Source organism: Pituophis catenifer, unplaced genomic scaffold (assembly GCF_029215685.1).
Source record: "Pituophis catenifer annectens isolate HBS135680 unplaced genomic scaffold, rPitCat1.0.hap2 SCAF_1, whole genome shotgun sequence".
Classification (NCBI taxonomy): Eukaryota; Metazoa; Chordata; class Lepidosauria; order Squamata; family Colubridae; genus Pituophis; species Pituophis catenifer.
In genome coordinates, this window is record NW_027256881.1 from 204052118 (window position 1) to 204077954 (window position 25837).

Here is a 25837-nt window from a genome sequence, read left to right on the forward strand (position 1 = left end):
CACTCCGTTATGTGGCGCTAGGGATTCGAACTGCTGAACTGCTGACCTTCCGATCGACAAGCTCAGCCTCTTAGCTACTGAGCCACCGTGTCCCTTAAATAGCCCAAGCAAGAAAATGAACATAAATACATGCCCAAGGTCTAAAAATATTCCATTTCCAATTGTAGGACAAATCAGCCAACAGAGGTTCACAGCCTAAAAGTTTTGGGGATCAACCAGGACTTTAATGCCTTACAAAAGGCTAATAAGATCAGGGCCATCCGGATGTCTGGGAAGATGCTGACATCTAGAGAAGGAATGATACCTAGGTCCCACCAGTTGACACTCCTTAATAGATGGGACCTGGAGCATGCACCTTGTTAATCAGTGATAGACAGTCCCACAAGTCATAGCTACAAATTTAGATAACTTTGAAATTGATATCATCAGTGTGAATTCTGCCCTGCCCCATCTGTGGTGATTTTAAGCCCATTTTGTAGTGAATAAAAATAGCTTTATCTCATTTTTAACTACCAAGTAGAACTCAGCACCTTTAATTACAGTTGGTGCTGATTTTAATATTCTGTGTTAATGGATGCTGGAATGCTTGTTTTATTTTAGGTTATTAAATTATTTAAGAATATGTCTTAGATATCAGTTCTGTTTCATTGTACATCAGAAAACAAATAATAAATGATAACCAACACCCCCCCCCAAAAAAAATCACCTTGCCTCTAATTGTAATGGCAGTGCTAAGGGCTTTCAAATGTCAGATCTTGTCTTCACTGTGTCCTGCTGCCATATCATTTGAAAACAATTTTGGAAAGAATGTTTCTTTAAAAAAAAACCTGGGAGACCATAAGAAATGTAAGTGAGCATCAGATTCCCTTTTAACCTATTCCAAGAGTTCCAAGTTCTTTGCTTTAAATATCACAGCTGTCGCTCATCTCTGATATGCGGCAGAAGAGCTTCTACCAAGGAAACCTTGTGATCAGAAAGAGCTGCTAGTGGTCTGGTTTTAGCAGTGTATGTCTTTTCTTAGATGCACAGTGAAACTTTGCTTTGACAGACCAATTAAGGGAAAGGATGTCCCTGATTCACAAACATCTCTCAAATACAAAAGTGTGTCATTGCAGCCATTTGCATGAATCGTATCATTACTCAAAATGATGCAAGGGACATCATTTATATCATTACACATATTATGTAAAATTGCCGTGGAAATTGGGTCCACTGCATGCACAGTCCATTGTATCAAAATCCACTAAATTGTAGTTTCACTAAAGGATTCCAGTGCCTCACTTAACCATAAAAGCAAGTTTGAGTGCTTAATTATATCAACTTGATTGTGGCGGAGTCACACTTATTTTGGTTCTTGTTATATATGCAAGAGAACATTCTGAATAAGGGTATGGTGAGGAATACGGGAAGAAAAAAAATAGCACCCATGAAGAGATACTGAGAGTGCTGCGGCGTTTGAGAACTGAACTGCAAGTTTCCTAGTATATGAGAAGAAAGGAGTCCCTTATTTTCCTTCTACAAATCCTAGATACCACAACATGCTAGTCCTCGATTTACAACAGTTCATTTAGTGACCGAAGTTACAAAGGCTTAAAAAGTGAGGTATCACCGTTTTTCACACTTAAAACCATTGCAGCATCCCCATGGCCGTGTGCTCAAAATTCAGATGCTTGGCAATTGACTCATATTTATGACGGTTGCAGTGTCCTGAGGTTATGTGATCACCTTTTGCCACCTTCTGACAAACCCGGCCAACGGGAAAGCCAGATTCACTTAACAGCAGTGTTACTAATTTAATACCTGCAATGATTCACTTAACAACTGTGGCCAGAAAGTTCGTAAAATGGGACAAAACTCACTTAACAAATGTCTCACTTAATAACAGAAATATTGGGCTCAATTCAGTGGTGGGTTTCAAAAATTTTTACTACCAGTTCTGTGGCTGTGGCTTGGTGGGTGTGGCATGGCTTGGTGGGCATGGCTCCATTCCCACCCCACTCCAGGGGAAGGTTACTGCAAAATCCCCATTTCCTCCTGATCAGCTGGGACTTGGGAGGCAGAGAATAGATGGGGGCAGGACCAGTCAGAATTTTTACTACCGCTTCTCTGAACTACTCAAAATTCTCCAGAACTGGTCAGAACCTGCTGAAACCCACCTCTGGCTCTTGTGATCATAAGTCGAGGACTACCTATATTTCTTTAGTAGTCAGTCACCTTCTTCTTGTACTATTAAACCATAGATATGAAATGTGACAATACCATAAATTAATTATATACAAAAATAGGAAAGTAGAAGTGTTTGGATTGCATTTTAATGAAAATTCACCCAATCCACACTTCTCAAATATCAATAAACCCAGAAGCAAGAAAGAAAACTTCCTGTATCTGAAATTTGTAATTAAGTTTGTTTATTGTACTGTATTAAAGAAAAATAGGTAAATTAGGAGGATGTATATACCATCATTTATGAAAATTCATATTAAAACACAAAGATTGATAAAAAAATTAATGCTAACTTTTAAAAATAGTAAACTGATTCAGGAAACAGGATGAAACTAAGTTTGGAAAAATAAAAAATGAGGTGAAATTGAATTTCACAGATCCACCCATCTCAAAATTTTTAGTAGGATAGCCTCTTTATTTTTTTGAGTAGATCTGTCCTCTGAAACTCTTTAGCATACTTGAAATGTAATAGGTTTTAGCAAAATTTCATTACTCTTATTTCTGTTTCTTTTGGCACTTCATTTCCTTTTATGCCAATTATATAAGCACTATGTCAAGAAATAAAATTAATTACCTGTAATTCTTGTTTTCTGAAGACAAAAGCCTGAGCCTAAGAGTCAAAGTCTATTGTGCAAAGGTAGAGATGTGTTGTGACATTTAGCTTGTATGTTTCCAGAGGTTTCTTCTTTCTAATCATTCTGGTCAAATCCTATGCATTTTTCTTATTATCTTTTTTTAAAAAATAATTGTTGCATTACGACTCATAATCATGGACGTAGGTGATATAAAAGCACCACTAATGTCCTATCTGATCCCACTTTATGTGACTAGCCACAGTGAAATGTTAATAGCAAAAAGTCAACGAAAACAGCTTCTCCTTTTGTTACTTGTTTTGAAGATGAGATGAAGACAGAGAAAGAAGGAAGAAAATAAAATAACAACTGTTGGCCCAAACAGAAATGTGTGACACAGTGGAAATAGCAGGTTAAAATATGATTCCTATCATCCATTCCAGGCAGATGGAGCCTATGGAAACAGCGCCTTAAAAAAAATTTCTCAGGGAAATTAGTTAGCGGATGTCCTAACTAAATAATTGAGATGCTAGTACGCTCAGTGGTTTAGCACACGAATACTCCCTAAAAGCAAAGGACTGCTACTTAAGTCCAGCAGCTTTGATTTCTATGGTTAAGTTGTGTTCTTAAAAAATGAGCTACGTCCATACAGAATTAAGTTCGGAGATGACAGAACCTAAATGTTCTTCTCTATGCAACTACAGAAAAGCACTTAAAAGGGGAGTGGGTTATTGCTCTTGGTCAGATTTGTCAGAAGCTTTCTTCCAGATTTTTTCTGTTGATGATGGTATATGGCTTTTGTTGTCTCTTGTTTTACTTCTCATTTATTTATTTAGAAAATTATATAGCTGCCTACTCGGTCACAATGACTCTAGGCAGCTTACAAAAAATAAAAACACAGTATAGAAACAAACAAACAAACAAACAAACAAACAACGACTTCCCACCACCCATCCCTGGCGACAACATAGGGTCAAATAAGTCATTTGATGGGCTCCATCCCACTCTGAGTTCCCCAGGTTCATTGGCAAAACCAAGTTTTTAGGGCCTTACAAAAGATGTCAAAGTGGGGGCCAGTCTAATTTCTGAAGAGATGATATTCCAAAGTGAGGGAGCCAACATGGAGATGGCCCTGGTTTTGGATCCTGTCAGTTGTACTTTCTTAGGGGATGGGACCTGTAATATTCCTTGCTTCCCCGCTCTAGTGGGTCAGGTGGATGTGACCAGCAAGAGATGGTCCCTCCCACTTATCCTATAGTGCAGCTTTTCTTGTTTCTCAGTATTTTCTGTTTTTAAATACACAGAGATACTGTTTTGGGCTTTTATTTTTTGTTGAAGTGGGACAAAGAGTTACAGCTGACTCTTGACAGCAAAATAGAAGAGAATGAAAAACAACAGTTCCTGGAATTTATATTAATAAGAATAATACAAAGGCACATACAAGACGAGCATTCTGCTTTATTTTGTTGTTCTTCCCAATGCATCTAGACGAAAATGTGAAAAAAAGAATTAAATTAATTCTGGGAATGCAATTTGACTCAACTCATAATGTCTATCAATTTTCCAAAGCAGAGAATGAATTTGTGATCACATTGCGTATCTAAAATTCTTTTCCATCCTAAGTCATTATTCAGATTCTAACTAAAATTGTATTGTTCACTATAGTAACAATTGAGGTTTTTCCCCTAAACAAAAGTAGAAATTTTTAAAAAGACATTTCTGTTATGCAACAGATTTTGCTTCCTGTTATGTTAAATATGATTTGGTAGTACTATACAGTGAATTCAAATAACAACCACTGTAGTTAGGTAGCCACCCTGATATTAATCAGGCAACAGAAAACTTCTAGCTTGATCCAAAGAAAAATATCTCCTCCATGCGAAGATTCAACTTCCACTTAATACCGGTTCTAACTTAAATGTATCTATGGAATCTAAGACCTGGGCACTTTTAGACCATATTATTTCAATTACATATTTGGTATATAATTTTTAAGTGTAAGTGACCATTGGAGAAGTCTTGCTTTTTCTATTAAACCATCAGGTAAGAAATAGCTGTTGCTTTTAGAGATTGGAGAAGTCATACCTTTTTATATTAGTCATGCCTTTTATATTAAACCTTTTATATTAAGCCATCAGATAAGAAATAGTTGTTACTTTTAGAGATTGTATCCCCTTCATGTTTTGTATCCTGTTGTTAATTGTCTGTAGCATGAAATCTATTTTTATTTTCGTACCAGGCTGTCCCATAGTTGAGTGGCATGTGAATCCGTAAGACCAACACCTGGAAATGTCTTGCCCTTTGTAGAGATGTTCTAAGCCATAGAAATCCCATCCTTAATCTGTTGGGAAGAGAATTATGGGATAAAGAATCAAGGGCAAATAGCGAAATATTTTAAAACATTATAACTTATTTTGCTAAAGAAACACTCGTATTGCCTGAACAAATACTGCTGGTCTTTGAGAAAATACATTTTTCATTTATTGAAATAATATTATAACAAGTTTAAATTTCATTTTAAAACATGGATTTAAGTAATAATGATCTTTAAAGTTTATATAGGAAGGAAACTACATTTGTTAAGGATATTTCAGCTCGACAGTTCTAATGCTAAAAGGAATTTGTCAGAGGATGTAACTAATTTACCCTTCCCCAATGGGACCAGTGCTTTGCAGCCAACGCCCAACAACAGAAATCTGAAACATGATAGACGTGTGAACTGATCCTGTGCTGTGCGATTCACTTCCCATAAAATAAACCAATACATTCTCTTAATAAATGTATCTTTCTGGAAAGGTACACGGACAAAACAATGCTGTGTACTTATCAGCTTGTTATACAATATGCAGTTGTCATTTTGAAAAGGATTACAACATGTATGTTTTTATGAAATACATTATTTACTTCTTTGGCTTCTTTGAGCCAAAATATTTCAGTGTGCCTTGAAATATTTATATAGTAATTAGTAGAGAGAAAAAGACAGGTTTTCCTCATAATGTTAAAAGAGGCACACAATTCATCTTTTTCAGTTCAGCTGGATATTCCTGCCTGTTAAAAACCCTGTTTTTAACAGGCAGGAAGTAGCCTCGAAGTGAAGTTTCAGTCCTTGTCTGGAAGGATGGATGGATGGATGGATGGATGGATAGATAGATAGATAGATAGATAGATAGATAGATAGATAGATAGATAGATAAAAATACCTGTCCTGGATAATAGGATAGAGGGGCAAGTATTGTATTAGCTAAAGTATGTTTTATCTGTAATAAGAGTAATAAGAGTCTTTCATTTGACACAGTTGTGTGTATTTGCCAACAATGCATTAGCCAAAGGGGAAAAAATGGAATAAGCACTTGTTGCTTTTCATAGGAAGAGCTGCTATATTGATACTTTTTTATTCTCTCTTGTGAACCTTTTGGGTTGCAGTCTAATTATCGTTGATCCTCACTAATGACTCTTTCAGGGATTAGCTCTTACAATGTCAGCCATCTGCTGTGATTTAGAGTAATGAACTAACTGAGTACAATTAAGGCTTACTCTTAAATTTAAAAACAAAATTCTTAGGTCTCTCAAAACACAATAGAAGATGCTACAGACAAAGGTTAGGTGGCATATCCGTATTTTAGTTCCACTGAACAACATTTAATAAGCCACAAAGTTTGGCTATGGAGGATATTGTTTTGTGAGTTTCTCCTAAATGGGTACTTGTAAGGAATATCTGAATAGCTGCTCAATTCTATTATATATGGAAAAATAATTTTCAGACAACTGCACTTTATCTTGAAATACTGATACTACATGTCCTTAGTCTTCAATTAATTCCTGTTTCTGAGAAAGTTTGTTGTATCCCATATTGCAAATAATCTTGGGTGCCAATCTTAAGAGTGATCTTATTGTTTAATTGTGAAAAGATAACACTGATACTTGAGAGCACTGCATATATACGTGGCAAATAAAATAGTATTAAAATATTAATTTCAATACCTAGTTACCTGAAACGGAGCGTGCAGAAATCGTGTGCGCATCCCTTGGGCTACAAGCTTTTCCTACTTAATTAACATAAAATCATGCTAATATTAATTTTTGTAATAAATAATGTTAATTATATTGAGCTCTAATCAGCTGAAGTTAGTAATGTCTAGAGCTGCCATTCTGTACTAATTTAACTGGGAGTACAGTGGGGTTTGCATCTAAGCAGACTGTGTATTTTTAATCCCACTGAAACCAGTGGGAGACACCATTAATTAATGATGCAATCCTATAAAAAGTCCACCTAGAATTAAGTATCACTGAGGTCAGTGGGGATTATTTTCAGAGAAATCATAGAATTGTATCTTTGAGTTTTATTACTTTCACACTTAACTTGAAAATAATTGTTGTTACTGAAATGTTTGAGAGTTGCTGGTTTTTTTGTTTGTTTCGGATGTACTTATGTGCCTGTGGTAATATTTGTATGCTTTTATTTAGCTTTGGCCATCAGATATTCTATTAAGAAAATTCTGTAAATAAATTGTGTAAACTTATACCTAATATTTTAAATTAGAAATTCTCTATACCATAGGTGTCATACTCACATCGTCACGTTGTCATCACATGACTTTTTCCTTCTTCGCTAAACCGGGGGTGGGGGTGGCCAGCGCATGATGCATCCGGCCTACAGGCCTCCAGTTTGACGCCCCTGCTCTACACAATAAAATACAAACAAAGTAGAACAATTTCTAAAATATTTTTTAAAAAAAGTATGTTAAAATATTCAGCAAAAACATGTTTTTGGTGATGTAAATAGATCCATCAAAGTATCAGTGCATTAATTTCAGCAAATGCCACCTTTAGAAAAATCTAATTCAAAATATTCACCATTGACAAGACTATAAATATATGCTTCTCATTGAGCGTGGGGCCAGCGGTCAGGAACGGGTTAACTCCTGTCTGATCTTCATGGACCGGGTCTGCAAGCTGAGAAGCTCCTCCTCTTCCTCTTGCGCCCCAGCTTTCAGACTCGGTCTAATTTGGATCAGACACATTTTCTGAGCTGCCCGAGTTCTTGATCGTTTGGCACCAAGAATATTCATAGTTTCATCCAATTTACATAAAATAATCCAAAAAACCTTTGTTTTTCTATCAAATCATGAACTTTGGCAGGATATGCAATATTCACAATATATTAGAACCAGAATATCTCAGGATCAAAAAGCAATGAGGAGCTCTGCATCTTGAAATGGTTATTGATTCTCCACTATTACTCCCAGAAGTAGAAGAAAAGATAAAGCCAAAACAAAAACTGTGACCTGATATGTTATAGTAGGAAAACATAGGAGTATACTGTTATTTGCGACGGCAATAAAGAATTTTATTTGTAACTCTTGGCTATTGTCTAGTAGATCTGGTGCCATAACCGAGGACAGAAGAATTCAAGCGCAGAAGTTCTGGTGCCATAACCAGAAGTTCTGGTCCCATAACTGAGGAGAGAACATCAATCCGAAGACAGAAGAATTTTATTTGTAATTCTGTAAATAACGTAGTTTATTTTAAACTCAAAATATTATGTCCCGGAAGTTCTGTCAACCCAATTCAGGTTGGCTGCAGTTGAGACAAAACAAAAGATTTGCTTGTTCTGCATTCAGATGAAACAAAAATGAAAAATGTTTCAGATGTTTTGGCCATAGGCACATAGAAAACAAGCTTTTTTGCTGCAAAGTTACAAATAAAATTCTTTATTGCCATCCCAAATGCTTGTCTAAGACCTTTAGCTCTTAGCTTTCCTTGAACTTAAAATGCCCATTTGCTCTGAAGGTATAAGGCATTCTAATTGAACAGAATACAAGGAGGAAGAAGCTGGTCTGTCTTTTTCATTTCTCAGACACCACATCTTTCAATCATTTTCCTCTTCCAAAGCAGAAGGAAGGACAGACAAAGGCTCGTTCCTGGTTTTTATCCTGTTGATTATAGAAATTTCAGAGTGCCGTGAAGATAACACTCACTGCATAGTCATCCTAAATCTCAAAAGCATTATCAGGAACAAAGAACATACACAGAATGCATACACAGTTCAGATGATCATTATCATAAAGCAGGTTTGGTCTAGTTGTTATGGCACCAGGCTAGAAAGTGGGAGACCGTGAATTCTAGTCCCACCTTAGCCATAAAAAATGGCTGGGTGACCTTGGGCCAGTCATTCTCTCTGAGTCCAACTCTCCTCACAGGGGTGTGGGTGTGGGGAAAATAAGGGGAGGAAGATATATTGGATAGGTTTGTTGCCTTGAGGTATTTGTAAAAATTATAAAGATGGGGTTCAAATAAATAAAAATCGCTTCTTGGTTGGGTCAGATAGATTGTCAGGCAGAAATTCTTGCTGAGAACTCAAGTTCAAACTGTAGAATTCACTAGTGGAGCCCAACTTGCGTAGCTTCTTCTCTGGTAATATTGTACTGCTAACTAGAGCATACAAAACATTTGCTAGACCAATTCTCAAATACAACTCATCTATCTGGAACCGGCACTGCAAATTGAACATTAATACAATTGAGCGAGTCCAGAGATATTTCACGAGAAGAGTCCTCCACTCCTCTGCTCACAACAGAATACCTTATACCACCAGGCTTGAAATTTTGGGCTTAGAACTACGCCACCTTCAGTCTGACGTAATACACAAAATTATCTGCTACAGTGTCCTACCTGTCAATGACTACTTCAGCTTCAACCACAACAATACACAAGCACACAATAGATGCAAACTTAAGGTAAACTGCTCCAAACTCAATTGCAGAAAATACTTCAGCAACAGAGTGGTCAATGCACTACCTGACTCTGTGGTTTCATCCCCAAACCCCCAAAACTTTAACTTTAGACTTATCTACTGTTCACCTCACCCCATTCCTAAGAGGTCTATAAGGGGCATGCATAAGCGCACCTTCGTGCCTATCGTCCCTGTCCTACTGTCCCCGTTTATTCGTTTCCATTTCATGTATTCATAATAATGTTTATACTTATATCTGTTATCAGATACATGCTTGACAAAATAAATAAAAATAAATAAATAAATAAATAAATAAAATAAAACTACTTCTGCAGTTTACTCAAAACTTTACCAGGAAAAAAACAAAGGGAACATTCATGGAGTTGTCTTTGCACTTAAGATACTGTATATGTGAAGATGAAGAATGATTCAAGTGCAGAAACTGCCTTGGCCATGACTATTCATTCTTTACACCTCTACCTAACATAGCAAAATAAAAACCATTTTGGAAAACAGTGTATCATTTGCAAAATAATTTTATTACTCTCCTTCTCCTTCTCCCTCTCCCTCTCCCTCTGCCTCTCCCCCATCTATTTATCTATCTCTGTCAGCCTATCTGTCTCATCTGGAGAGCTGTCTGTCTGTCTGTCTGTCTGTCTATCTATCTATCTATCTATCTATCTATCTATCTATCTATCTATCTCTATCTATCTATGTATCTATCTATCTATGTATCTACCTACCTACCTACCTACCTACCTACCTATCATCTAGCTAGCTAGCTTTTCTTTATAGTTTGGTATTATAGAACTATTTGGCAAGAAGAACTCAGTTTCAGTTGATTGAATATATTATACCGGTATATATAGTTTCAGCAAACAAAATTCAGTCATATTTGGGATTATAGTATAAAATCCAACAATAAAGATTCCCCAGTGTAAAGGAAAATATGGAACCCTTTGGATTCTGTTATCTTTTAAATTCATTAGTTGCCTTTTTTTTTTTTTGCCAAATGCAGAATATCTTGGTGAAATACTTGATAACCTCTTATACATCCATCTTAATGTGTGCTTTTTTTTAACACGTCCTTTTTCGTTTTAGATATGGAGTCTGGAGAGCGGTTAACATCAACAGCAGCCTCTTCCACTGCAGCTTCATCTCCTGCCTTGTCCTCAGCATCCATCGTTTCAGCAATTTCCAAAGGTGGCCTTTCCACTGGAGCCACGTCACTTAGCTCCACAATCAACGCCTGTGGTGAATATGTCATATTTGTGATATTGTGCCATGTGGGTGGCTTGTATCAAGGCATCCAGATGAATTTACCTCACGGTGAAACCTTGTTGCGCAATGCATTATTAATTATAAAGGATGTAAATTGATGCAAAATGATGACATGTGCGCATTATGTCATCACACAAATGATAAAGATATGGGGGATGTTTAAAGATGGCAGCTGTAACTATGTGAACAAAGACTCATCCCCTTACATGCAGGTTGTGGTCATCACTAACTTTTTTGGCCCTTCCCTCTAAAGCGAACCCTGTAATACTATGAAACGGCATAAATGATATGGTGTGTTGCATGTGCCATATTTAGTGTTTAGATCAATGGTTCTCAACCTGTGGGTCGGGACCCCTTTGGGGGTCGAACAACCCTTTCACAGGGGTCGCCTAAGACCATCAGAAAACACATATTTTCAATGGTTTTAGGAATAATTTTATGGTTGGGGGTCACCACAACATGAGGAACTCTATTAAAGGGTCGTGGCATTAGGAAGGTTGAGACCCACTGCTTTAGATCCACTAAGTCAAGGTTTCACTGTGTTTTAGGATTTTTATAGGTTTGGGATCTGAATGCAATAAAAAAGAAAAGAAAAGTAGTGAAGTTGTATGTAACAGAAGTGACAGTTTTGGCCATTCAGTGTAACGATCCCTAAAACTGATGTCTTGCTCGGAAGGAAACTTTAAAGCAATTGTACAATTATAGGTAAGAATAGTTTCCATTCTAGAGATTTGGAACTGTAGCTTGTAGAACTTCCCAACACTGACAACATTGGGCAAGAATTCTGCAAATGAAATTCTGAGAAACATAGCCTGAAGATAACTGAGAACACCAGGTTGAGGAAGTTGCATACCACGCATGATTTGTAGATTGCTTGGATTTTGTTATATCCAAGTAGGAACTGATGCCATAAGCTTCCTAAAAGTGTGAAAGTAACTAATAAGTTATTGAAGAAACAACTAGAAGCTTAAGATAATTGCAGTAGTTATCCAAAGCTGCTTTTACAACCATGGATCATAACATTTTGTTGTTGATTATATCCTATTGAGTAAAGTTGTCCTGGTACTGACGAATTCTTCTTTCTGTCCAGTTCTGTGTGTTTTGTATGATTTCATAGGCTGTCAAAAATGTTTCTGCAGAAATTATTTGAATAAGACAAAAACTCACCTAATCAGCAATGCTGCACAGTACTTTTAATTGAGCTTTTGGGGGCAGTGAGTGGGGTTTTTTTACTCCCAAATGCCTGATAAATATGAAAGTATATGTATGAATATGTCCTTATGCAGTAAGAAGCAAACAGTCTGATACCAGATAATAGAATAGAATAGAATAGAATAGAATAGAATAGAATAGAATAGAATAGAATAGAATAGAATAGAATAGAATAGAATTTTTTATTGGTCAAGTGTGATTGGACACACAAGGAATTTGTCTCGGTGCATACATTCTCAGTGTACATAAAAGAAAAGATATGTTTATCAAGAATCATAAGGTACAACACTTAATGATAGTCATAGGGTACAAATAAGCAATCAAATCATACTAGGAAACAATATCAATATAAATCGTAATGATACAAGCAACAAAGTTACAGTCATGCAGTCATAAGTGGGAGGATATGTCCAATACAGAACAAGAGACAGTGAAGTTCTAGTTTTTACATTGTATGGGAAGGAAAAAGAGGGACATATATTAGAAGTTTCACTATAAATAGGGCTTCATTAACTTTACTGCACTAAATCTACTTATTAGTACTTTGGTGGCTTTGCAAGACTATCCTTGCAAATAGTTTTTTACTAAGTCAGTTGCGACAAGTCTTACCAATATGTCATCTTGATGATTTACATTATTTGCATAATTGATATCATTATGCAATGTAATAAAATTGCAGTTAAATTAATGTAAATTTAACTGGATTGTTCAAAACTATTTTGGATTTGCCAGACTTACCCTCCAGGCAATGTAGACTGGAAACACTTATTCCAAGGAATGAGAATTTTAACCTCTGATTAATAGTGTTTAGTTGCAGGAAGGTTAAGGATTCTAGAAAATTTCCTGTTACCAAGTGAGTCATGTATCTATAGGCAATTAAATTGACAATTTCCTTATCTATTTCCTCCTGCTTTTTTGACATAGAGGGCTAGAAGCTTGTCTCTTTTGTGAATCACTCCATGCCTGTTCCTTTGACCTTCTGTCCCCCCACTCCACTTCCCCAGCTGCCAACCAAGGAGGCTGACTGGACTGGGCTGTGTTGGGCTTGCACGGCTGCTCTCAAGGCAGCCAAGGGGGCCGGGGTGGGGGTCTCGGCCCCGAGAGTCACCTGGCCAACCTTGCCGAAATTCTCCTGAGCCCCCGCCCCCAGCCAGGGATGGGGTGGGATGGGGTTGGTTGCAGCTACTGGAGCCGAAGCAGAGAATAAAAGGATGGCTGGGAAGAGTTTAAAAGAGAGAATCCAAGTTGTCAAGTTACACACCGCTCGGGAGGGAGGGAGGAAAGGGGAGCAAGAGAAGAAGCACTGGCTTGGATTGTAAAAGCCACGGACTGGCTCAATCGCCTTCCTTTTGAAGAGCCTGCAAGGCAAACAGGAGATCTGGGGTTTGGGCGAGCGGCAGAATTCTTGCTTCTCCGCCGCCCCACCCCTCCCCAAGCAAGATTGGCAAGCCAGATTCAGGGAGCTGAATGCGCTGCCACCACCCGGGAAGAAAAGAACGTGAGAAATGGGCGCTCTCACAGCATCTCCTCTCTCTCCTCTTCTCCCGAGGGGCAGCGGTGCATCCGGCTCACTGAATCTGGCCTGCTGATCTCGGGCGGCAGCGGCTCTGATGTTCCCCCTCCCTTTCCCCACCCTGCGCATGTGTCTATGTATTTGGGGGGGCTTATTTTTGGGGGGGCTTATTTTAGGGCATGAACTTGAAAGCCCAATTGGGCTTATTATCCGGACATGTCTTAGTTTTGGGGAAACATGGTATGTTTGTAGATACGGCTCATAGTATAAAATCAAAACATTGGTATTTGTGGACCTTCAGTGAATTACAGATGTTGTTAACCTATTTTGTTTCATACATCCTTTCATTAATTACATAAAAATTATAAAATAATTGATTTGGTCCATGGATAATATTTAGAGCAGCAGGAGGTGAGATATTTGAACCACTAAGTTAGAAAGATAATCTTAGAGAAGTTATTCATATTGAACGTTTATTTCCTCATTAACATAGTAATTTTGGTATGTATAGTTTAGATGATAATTACTTTGGTCAGGACATTAAAAACACAACAAAATAAAGGTCCTTCCATAACCAGCTATGCTCCCCAAACTCTGAGAACTTTTTTGAACTGCCACCTAAGGATGCTTAGAAGAACTATTCAAAGGAGATTCACGGTATTAAAAATTATTCAGACAATGTTGAATAATTTTTTATCCTTCTTTAAGGATAACAGGAATTACATGACTATCCTGTGTAGTCTGGATTCCTCTTCATATCCAAACTGTTGAACAGCCCTATTGCTCATTGCTGCTGTATCCAGTTTGACACCCGTGCTCTAGCTGATATATAAAGGTAAAGGTATAAAGGTAAAGGTTCCCCTCGTACATATGTGCTAGTCATTCCTGACTCTAGGGGGTGGTGCTCATCTCCGTTTCAAAGCCGAAGAGCCAGTGCTGTCCGAAGACGTCTCCGTGGGCATGTGGCCAGCATGACTAAATGCCAAAGATGCATGGAACACTGTTCTTTCCCACCAAAGGTGGTCCCTATTTTTCTACTTGCATTTTTTAAGTGCTTTCAAACTGCTAGGTTGGCAGAAGCTGGGACAAGTAATGGGAGCTCACCCCATTATGCGGTTCTAGGGATTCGATCTGCTGAACTACCGACCTTTCGATCAACAAGCTCAGCGTTTTAGCCACTGAGCCACCACATCCCTCAGCTGATATATAAGGGAGAACAAAAAGATAATCAGATGGCACCTTATCCCCATTCTTCCTGTAATGTGGTTGTTTTTCTCATGTGAAAAAACTAAAACAATAAAAACAGGCCACTGTATGGGGGAATCTCCACATGGTCAGAAACGATGGAAGAAGATTATAAGATGCCACAGCACCTTGGAATCAGGAAAGAATGAGACAGGAAGTGGAAATCCTTACCAATGGGAACCTGGCACAAAACTATTTGTCACATTCGTTTGGGAATTCCCTGAGAGCAACCACTGAGGATGAGTTAATCAGCTGAACATGCCAAGACCTATGAAAGTCTCATAGCATGATGGAAATCTCAGATCAGTAGCTGTTGTGTGAGGAATGAATCTCAGATGAATCTCTTAATTATCAAGCACTTTTCTGTCCCAGGTGAAGACTGAGAGTTGGCGGAAGAAAATTCTGAAGTGCTTCCTCTCACACCTGCTTTTCCTTGAGCCCAAATGGGTTTCTGCCTAACAACATATATTTTAAATAAAGGAACAGTCAATGGCTGGCTAAAGATTAAAAGAATAAATTACAGAATAGTAAAATATAATTATATTCCTATGGTAATATGAAATCAAAATTTAGAATGCTATTTACTTTATATGGAATATTTCTCACTAGGCACTGAGAAAGATATTAACATGACACCAGTCTACACATATTTTGGATAATTAGAAAAAAAAAAGCTCAGGAATAATGGCTGTTTCATCTTGTGTTTTTTTTTGTTTCTTTACTCATGTGGGATGTTGAATCAGACATAACACATTCACAGGATGTTCTTCACCCCCCCCCCTTTCCATTTATTATTCTGCTCCATGCCATCACCACAAAAGCTAGTCAAGGTAATATAATCTCCTTCATACAGTCTGTTATCATGTAGTTTGGATACTCAGACAGAACTACTTCTCTCTTCCTCTTTGGGAGTTTGAAAGGGAGACAAATGGGTAAATATTTGTCCACAGTATTTAATTGCTTAAAGTGCTTATGTGTGTTGGTCTAACAAGTGTTGTGTTGGTCTAATAAGTTTGGGGTGTATCTGATGAAAACTCATGATCACGACTAATATTACAATACCTTCGCTTTATTGATTGCATAGGAACACATATGACGCTGCTTTTTACCCTGCAGTTTTCAAGTAAAATCTAGTAAACATTACATTTATCACATATTCTAGAATGAAGAAGAAATATAATTGCATCTTTTTAGCTCTAGTTTCGTGCTCCGTGTGATATTTGATAAGATAAACATGTGATAATTTCTTGAGTTACCAGCCTGGATCTTGTGAAGAGAAAAAGAAAATCTATTTATATAATTGAGCATTTATCTTTTACAGTTTTAGCAGTTATTGTTTCCAGTGCTATACTGTTAAAAACACCTTCAACTCAGCTTGCAGTTAGAGAGGCTCAGGTTTCATCCAATGCAATATAATTATTTTCTTTGCAGTAATCAATAGTCTATTAAGCAGGCTTGTAATAAACTTCAGTCTTTCAGCCATACAAATCCCAAGACAGAGACTTAGTCCAGACTGGAACTCTAGATGTCGTGCCAGAAAGATTGTGTTACAGATCAGCTGTTATTTGTGGTTATTCTGCTATAATTATATAATGTGACTTTGGAAAAATACTTTTCCAAATGCATGTAATTTAAGTATGGTAATTACATTATACATACATTTTCTGCAGTATTTTTCCTCATTATGAATCTGAATCACAAGCCATTTAATCCATTGCAGTCTGAATGCTCCCATATATTTCAGTGGTCTTCCCTGAGGGCTGATTCAAAGGTTATGCTATTTGCAATTATGACAGAGATGCCTGTGAAGCCCTACTAGAAATGTAATCTCCAAAGTGCTAACATAGGAATCTGTTCAAGCTACATGCTAAAATTAACTCTTAAAACAACTCTGTGCTAATTAGCATCTGGATCTCAAATATAAATAATAACATCTTTGTGTCTGTTTCTAATAAGAAATATATGCCATTCTGCTTAGTGGTCCAGAAATAATCTGCATTTCAGAGAGGAGGGGGAAGGGGAGGAGGAGGAGGAAGAAGAAGAAGAATATATATATATATTTCCAGCAAAGGAAGGAGCCCATTCTTAAGAATAATTGGCAACCCCCAGGCCCGATTTTTGTGTTCTTCAGCCCCTTTCCAGGAGCAAACTGCTTATCTCTGATTTCTGTCATTCTTTATTTAAAGATGGCTTATTTCAAGATGTGTGTGTGTGATCCATCCTGGTTTTCAATCCTGATTTTTCAAAGCAAACACCAATTATAATTAAATTATAGTGGCTGATCATGAAGTTTCTGTACACACTCAGGCTTTTTAAGCATCTTACCTATAATCATTGAGCATCATGGATCAGGTAGCTCTTCTAAATATGAGACATGTAGCATTCAGATAGGTTAAAGTTATGGAGGATTTAATTATGAAGTGAAGGGAGCAATACTTGTGTAAGCCAATGATGGGAGAGACACAAATACATCGTCAAAATATTTGTCTTTATACAATGTTTTTCAGAGAAGGAAAAAAAATCCTATTAAACTAGACTCATGTATTTGTCAAGTTTCTTTCATATATGAGAGAGAGACATTCTATGTGGAAAGAAGAGATTTTGAAGGGGACAGAATAAGATTTTAATATATCACAAATGGGTTGGACAAAACATATTTTTTTTCCTTTAGTAAGGAACGTTGCGAAGCAATTTTCATGTGTAATGGGCAAAGAGAAAGGAGGAGAGCAAAAAAGAAAGCAATCTGTCATTCAAAACCCAGCAGATTTGAAGGCATTACAATTAAAATAGCAAGATTCTGTTAGCTCCCAGTATCTACCTCTGCGTTCACCTATTTATGATTTGGGGAATAAAGTTTTAAGGGATAGGTATACATATCATTCAGCATTGATACCAGTAAGAAGAGAACTATGTTGTCATAGCTTTGGAATTATATAGCACAAACATTCATATTGTATCTATGTCTCTTATTTCCAATAGTATATACATTGTGGTATGTGATTTATTTTTTAATGATTTGGCAGCGATTTTGAAGCAAACCCTTTTTATTTGTAACCTTTCAGTATTGTATCAAATTAGGAGAAATGTTAATTAAAACAGGAGACCTTTACTTGGCCGGTAGTCGCTCCTGATGATTAGGCACTCTTCTCAATTTTAACACAGGAGACACACTTGCCAGTACTGTGAATTTACACATCTGATCTTTGAAAGACATGTTGCAACAAGCTGCTCAGAGATTTCTGCATTTAGGTAAAACTGCATAGAATACAGAGGTGTGAATATCGTGGCTACATTCAGATAATGATTTAAATCATAGAAGTAGAGCTTTTACTCACTTTGTCTAAAGTGTATAGTAAAAAATATTGCATAGCTTCACGTTAAAATCACCCACCTTATCCTTCATGTTAATGTCTTTTATCTCCTGTGTCTTAAATAGACAAGTAGTTGAGGTGGGGTGGGTATCTAGCTGGTCATTTTTGTGCCTCTGTTGCTTTTCAAAGGATTTTGTTCACCATCTTTTTACATTTAAGGCATTAGTTAAGTATTTATCCTTTTTAGTTCTTTTGAAAAGGCTTATTACAGTGCAGCACAAAATTCATTAATATTAATAAAGGCATTTGCCTTTATCGTTCCTTGTTACTAAGACACCAGCCCTGTCGAAATGGATGCTGGCCTTTTGGGTAATACTTTCAATCATTTATCTACGTACTGGCTAGTAGAATTTCAAAAGCTTTGCTGAAAAATATTCAGCCTATTATAATATAAGTCAAGAGTCTTAAGCAATGTAGTTTTGTATTAAATTTCATTATGCAAAATAAGCATACAGAAAGCTGGCACTTTTTAACGGGAACAAAAAACAAAAGGAAAAAATGAAAGGAAATACAAATATTCATCTCTAGCCAGAATATTAATGTATTAAGAAACAAAAAGATAATGAGTTGGCAGAAAGGAAGGAATCTGTTTAATTCACCACTATGACTTGCTTTGAGGATAAGCTACAATCTGATTCTTTTTTGAACATATTAGTTTTCTTTATAAAATATGTATTTTAAAATTACTATTTCTAATGTCCAAATCATATTTGAATCTTTTTCTTATATCTCTTAAAAGTATTTTAAGAAACTTGGCATGTTTTCATGTTCCATACTTATTTTTATGAAATGTTGCAAATGAAACAAAATAATGTTCAATATTCTGGCATGGGTCATCTTAAATTTAATGATAATTCCTATTAACATTGTCTTGGTGCTATAACCTATCTTTCATTGTATTGTGAACATAAAACTGAAATGTTTTCTTAAGTAGGTTTTGAGTTAAATTACTGCATCAATTGAGTTAAATTACTGCATCAATTGGCCTGCTGAATTTATATTAAATATTGCTGGTATCTACTGGAGTACTTGATGTTGAATTGGCACTAGCTTGCATAAGATGCTATTTCCATAGAAAATGGCAAAGTTTAATATAGTAATAACTTTACAGCAACCCTTTTCATATGAATGCCTCAACACATATGCATACTATCACCATGGAGTATGAATTTCCATGGCAATGATCTTAAAAAAGGGTGGTTTTGAACAATAAATGAATTGCCCAAGCAGCATCTTAACAAAATACCAGAGTTGGAAGGGACCTTGGAGGTCTTTTGTCCAATTCCCTGATCAAACAAGAAACCTTACCATTTCAGACAAATAGTTGTTCAATCTCTTCTTAAAAATTTCCAGTGTTGGAGCACCCACAACTTTTGAAGGCAAACTATTCCACTGGTTAATTGTTCTGTCAGGAGATTTCTCCTTAGATCTAGGTTGGTTCTCTCTCCTTGATTAGTTTCCATCCATTACTTCTTGGACAAGAAGCAATGGGTGGTGCTTTGGAGAATAGGTAGCATTGGGTTAAAAAATATCATGAGGCATCTTTGCATTTTAAGTAAACAGGGAGAAGTCTGTTAAAACACGGTCTCTGTGGGGCAAGTGGCATTTAATTCTTCAACTTTGAGAGAAAACCCTTCAAGATAGAGCAGGTCATGAAACTGACTTCACTAAAAATTACTAGAACTTTTTTTATTGAGTCAGGCTGTAGTAGTCTTGAATCTTGAAAGCCTCCTAGGGTTTCGTCTTTCCTCCCTTTTATATCAAAGAGAGTAAAGGAGGGCAATTTTAAGTCTCTCATTCTTGTTTCTGGCTGAGTTTATGTTTTGCTGTGGTGGTTGTGTATTTTCTCCAAGGCTCTCTTTTTGCTTATCTATAATGAAGGATTTCGAAATCAAGTGTTATCTGTCTCAGAAATGGGGACAACTGATTTTGACAGGCTAATAAGGACTGACTTATTTGGCTCTGATTCCTGGTGTGATTTACCTAATACAAGGAACCATTCAATGGCAATTTTCAAGTTGCAGAACACACATTTTTTACAAGTAGCAATATAGCTAAGATGCTGTTACAGCATTTAGTGTATATGTGAGTTGGTTTGATCTATGTCTTGCTTTTCTGTTTTAGCAGATACTCAAGGTGTAACTAGCAAAGTTTAACACAACTGTAAATAAGAACAGAATATTTATAACAAAAAACCAGAGAGATTAAAATTAACACCAAAATCTCCCCTCCCTAAAACCTGGACCTCTGGCTGGAGGTAGGACATCTTTAAAAGGACCTCTCTTGCAGATCTTAAAAGAATATTATAATGAGACAGATGGTCCCATACGCAAATCTTCAGTCATTTAGGGATTTAAAGATCAGTATCAAAACTTAAACTATATCCGGTAAGAAATTGATAGCTTTTTAATGCATATGTGTTGTTGCAGTTTTCTTGAAGAGTTTCTTCCTGTAAGCAATTGCTCACATTTTTAATTCATAAAAAGGGGTATTTTTTGTGTGTTTGCATATTCCATGTAGGAAGTGTTTGGAAAAAAAAAAACTATAACATAATATGATTCTGGGGGTCTAGAGCAATGTAAATAGAGTATAACAAAAACAGTTCCAAACCATAAGAACAAAACAGGGATATTGCATACCAGGCTTCCCAGGACAAGCATATTAGGCCAGTATAGTGTATCAATATCTATGCCTGTTAGTATAGTATAGTTTATTGAATAGCCCGAAGGCCTTTTCAAACAAAACAGAAGAGAAAAAGGGAAAAAGATAAAACAGTTACAAAAATAGCAATCTAAAAATATATGATAGATGACATTAAAATTTTACCATATCAAATTTCAATAGCTAAGTTGCCAAGACTAGAAGACTAGATAACCCAAATAGGATAGCTCCTCTCTAACTGAGCTCATCTTTCTTACAATCAATAAAATTTTCCTTGATATAACTGGCTCGTATTGCCGTCAACCTTTTAAGGTATCGAGTGATCGCTCTTACCAGGGGAGGAGAGTCAGCCCTCAACAGAAATGCTAATTTTTGGCTTATACTATGCCTGTTGTACAGGTAGTCCTCGACTTATGACCACAATTGAGCCCAAAATTTGTGTTGCTAAGTGAGACATTTGTTAAGTGAATTTTTCCCCATTTTACAACCTTTCTGGCCTCAGTTGTTAAGTAAGGAAAATGGTTGTTAAGTGAGTTTGGCTTCCCCATTGACTTTGCTTGTCAGAAGGTCACAAAGGGGAATCATATGGCCCCAGGACACTGCACCCATCATAAATATGAGTCAGTTGCCAAGCATCTGAATGTGACCATGGCGACGCTGCAACAGTCATAAGTGTGGAAAAACGGTCATAAGTCACTGTTTTCAGTACCATTGTAACTTTGAACGGGAACAAAATGAACTGTTGTAAGTCAAGGGCTACCTGTAGTAGCTAACAACAATACCATGCTGTTTTGTTATTTATATTCTTTTTTTGTTATTTGTGTTTATATTCTTCCTTTTCTTACCCGCCCCAATACTTGCCTCTCCACGTGTTTTTTCTCACCAACCCTGTAAAACAGCTTAGGGCAGGCTAGCTGTGAGCTTCCTGGCTGAACAAGGATTGCAACTCTGTTTCTCCCTTTTCTATTCTGACTGGCTCTTTAACATACCAGAGGACCTATTTAGTGTGTTAAATCTCTCTGCCTGTCTCCTGGAGATAATTCTTACTCAAGGGATCAGGCATTTTACCTGTTTGCCAGCCCTGATTAATTTAAAAACAGTATAATTGAGGGGGAAATGCCAAGTGCATTGATACTTTGTTGCTTCTAGAATGAGTAAACTTTGCTGTCCTTTGTACTTCCTTCTCCCATCCTCTGGTTTATATTTCTTTGCTCTTAGTATGTAATGTGGACACCACATGTTGCTGTTCTTGGGACAGCTTCCAAACGTTCCCCGCACTGTACTGCTGTGTGATGCATTTTATTATTATGACTATTGTTATGGTTATTATCAGTCAACAGTAGGTTTTTGGCTTGGGAGTCGCTCCTGATGATTAAGGCGGTTGCTAAAGCTTGGAGTACTATAGAAAAATTAATTAGTGTTGATCTCTGTCGGTTTACTGACAAACATTAACTATTCTAAAGGAAAAGTCCAAAAGAAATATGAGCCCTTCTCAGGTAAATTGGATGTCCTCTGTTCTGCCTAGGACAAGAGCTGGCAACTTGCAGGTTCATCTTCACCACTACAGGTAGTCCTCGACTTACAACCATTCATTTAGTGACCGTTTAAAGTTACAATGGCACTGAAAAAAGTGACTTATGGCTGTTTTTCACACTGATGACCGTTGCAGCATTCCCTCGTCACATGATCAAATTTCATGATTGGTTGCAGTGTCCTGGGGTCATGTGATCACCTTTCGTGACCTTCTGACGAGCAAAATCAATGGGGAAGCCAGATTCTCTTAACAACCTTGTTACTAACTTAATGACTACAATGATTCGCTTAACAACTGTGGCAAGAAAGGTTGTAAAATGGGACAAAACTCATTTAACAACTGTCACTTCGCAACAGAAATTTGGGGCTCAGTTGTGGTTATAAGTCGAGGACTACCTTGTTTTGCCTGGCTGAGAACCATGATCAGAGGGATCAAGGAAGAGACCACAGCAGTCCAGCTGTGGTACATTGTTAAGGCCACACACATTTAGGAATCACACCCTTGGCCCTCATGGCTGGCCTGTCAATGGCCTGGCTGCATATTATCTGGGTACCTTTGTCTGGGTAACATTGACAAATATAACTGACTTCTGAAAAGATGGTTGCCTGAAGATAAAATCTAAAGATTAAATTACAGTAAATAATCAGAAGTTGAACTTGGTAGGATTCTAAGAGTTCTGAAAGAAATGCCTCCTACTCTCATTTAGATATTTCTTTCTTTCCTAGGCCCCTAGATCACTGCTTTCTTATCATTTTTGTGTGTGTTTGTTTAGAGTCAGTGCATTTTCTTCAGAGTTTCTACCTTCTTTGTCCTAGATAATTAAAATAATTAGAATGTTCAGAAGCACAGAGAGTTCTCCTATGTGCAAGTGATGTAAATAGTACCACCTAGTGATAATTTCTACACATCACAGCAATTATATCCCAAGATATTAGAAATAGTGGCATTTTGAAAACAGCAGCCAAATTATATATATATATATATATATATATATATATATATATATATATATATATATATATATATATATATATCATGATCCTTATGAAGGTAAAATCGTCCTTTGTAATCGTGATATTGATAAAGAGGGTGGGGGGTTAAATAGTAATATTTTTTAAAAAAATATCTCACCTGTGCTCAAGGAAATGTAGGTTGATTCACTAAGAGAAAACTGGCTGAATTTTCGGAACACAATAAACCATAAAATACTGTAAATCATTGTGACAAGGTTAACATACTCTAAGGCACATCTTGACAAGTAAGGCACATTGCTGTAACTTTGGTTTGTTTAATAAGCCATAATACTTGGGTTTATACAAATGTAAATCACAGTCAAAGTATATTATCTGTAGTATGTGCAAATGTATAACTTGTTGTGCATAATTGTTAAAATAACAAATGGCTTAGTGTACCATTCAGTTCCAGACACTGATTGCCCTCCGTTTCCATAATAGTCTTTTTGAAATTGTCAGGATTTGAACTCAAGTGCAGGTAGTCCTTGACTTACAATCATTCGTTTGATGCCGATTTGAAGTTACAACAACCCTGAAAAAAGTGATTTATGACCATTTTTCACACTAACGACCATTATAGTATCCCCATGGTCACATGATCAAAATTCAGATGCTTGGCAATAGTTCCATATTTATGACAATTGTTGTGTCCTGGAGTCATGTGATCACCTTTTGCGACCTTCTGACAAGCAAAGTCAAGGGGAAAGCCAGATTCACTTTACAACTGTGTTACTAACTTAACAACGGCAGCGACTCACTTAACAACTGTGGCAGGAAAAGTCCTAACATGTGGGAAAACTAACTTAACAACTGTCTTACTTAGCAACTGAAATTTGGAACACAATTGTGGTTGTAAGTTGAGGACTACCTGTATACGAAGTTCAAATGTGGTACTTAAGAATGTAAAAAGAACCCTACTGGATTAATAGATTCTATCTTAATCCAGCAACCTGTTTCTAACAGTGTCCAAATAGTTACCTTCTGACAGGCTACAAGCAAGAATAATAATAATAATAATAATAATAATAATAATAATAATAATAATAATAATAATTATTATTATTATTATTATTATTATTATTATTATTATTATTATTATTATTATTATTATTATTATTATTATTATTTTATTTCTATACCGCCCTTCTCCCGAAGGACTCAGGGCAGTGTACAGCCTATTTAAAAACACAGACAAAACAACAATATAAAATTTAAAATAATTAAATAAATTGGCTCAGATTTAAAACCCCAAAAAATTTAAATACTCCAATTTAAAACTATTGTGTTGATAGTCCGGCCTGGCGGAACAACAGGGTCTTCAATGCGCAGCGAAACACCCGGAGGTCGGAGATCTTACGAATTTCCGGGGGCAGTTCGTTCCACAGGGCTGGGGCTCCCACAGAGAAGGCCCTCCCCCTGGGTGTCGCCAGCCGACATAACTTGGCTGATGGCACCCTGAGGAGACCCTCTCTGTGGGAACGGACTGGTCGGTGGGAGGCTGTTGGTGGCAGAAGACGGTCTCGGAGGTACCCAGGTCCTATGTCATGGAGCGCTTTAAAGGTGGTAACCAACACCTTGAATTGCACCCGGAAGACCACTGGGAGCCAGTGCAGCTCGCGCAGGAGGGTTGTCACATGGGCACAACGGGTTGCGCCCATAACCACCCGCGCTGCCGCATTCTTAACACATAATGCGACAGTATCTTTCCAAAAACTTTCCTATTAGTGGAAGAAATATTACATAGAGATAGAACATAGAATAGAGTTGGAAGGGATCTTGGAGGTCTTCTAGTACAATCCCTTGCTTGAGCAGGAGACTCTATACTATTTCAGATAAATGATTATCCAGTCTCTTTTTGAAAGGCTCCAGTGATGAAGCACCTACAACTTCTGAAGGCAAGTTGTTCCATTGGTTGATTGCTCTCACCGTTAGGAAATTTCTCCTTAGTTTTAGGTTGCTTCTCTCCTTGGTTAGTTTCCATCCATTGCTTCTCGTCCTGCCTTCAGGTGCTTTGGAGAATAGGTTGACCCCCTCTTCTTTATGGCAGCCCCTCAAATATTGGAACAGTGTAACCTTGTCTCCCCTAGTCCTTATTTTAATTAGTCTACACATACCCAATTCCTTTAACCGTTCTTCGTAACTTTTCTTTGTAACACTTACCACGCTTGACCATTATGGATTTCATTTGTATTAACATTAATGTGTTTTGAACTTGCTTTACACTTATTAGCAAGAGGGAATATAAGAATACTTTAAAAACCAGAGCGAATTTGTATTTTTTTTTGGACATCTAACGGTGGTCTAGATTTTCACAGCCCCGATCTGGTAGCCTGAATTGAAAGTTAATTTGCTTTAGAATTCATATTTAGTTTCAGAATCCTTTTTCACAGAACTTAGCAGCCTTATAATGCCAGCTTTATTCCAATGGCTTGAAGCTGACGGCTGCCAATTTTGCTGAAATCTATAGAAAAACCCAGAT

General features: G+C 37.0%; 1 protein-coding gene and 1 long non-coding RNA gene across 2 annotated transcripts in view; one reads left to right on the top strand and one right to left on the bottom strand.

Moving 5' to 3' along the window:
* BAZ2B (bromodomain adjacent to zinc finger domain 2B) overlaps positions 1-25837 on the top strand; it is a 165720-nt gene that overhangs the window by 56468 nt on the left and 83415 nt on the right. Inside the window, exon 2 of the mRNA XM_070940289.1 lies at positions 10630-10782. Within this exon, the coding sequence (XP_070796390.1) occupies positions 10632-10782 (151 nt within the window). The 5' untranslated portion in view covers positions 10630-10631. The remainder of the gene's footprint in view (positions 1-10629; positions 10783-25837) is intronic.
* LOC139314647 (uncharacterized) lies at positions 4197-16543 on the bottom strand. Its single transcript, XR_011600204.1, has 4 exons — positions 16439-16543; positions 7367-7475; positions 5032-5136; positions 4197-4279 (listed from the first exon to the last, which is right to left on the bottom strand). It is a non-coding gene; the product is annotated as an uncharacterized lncRNA (long non-coding RNA).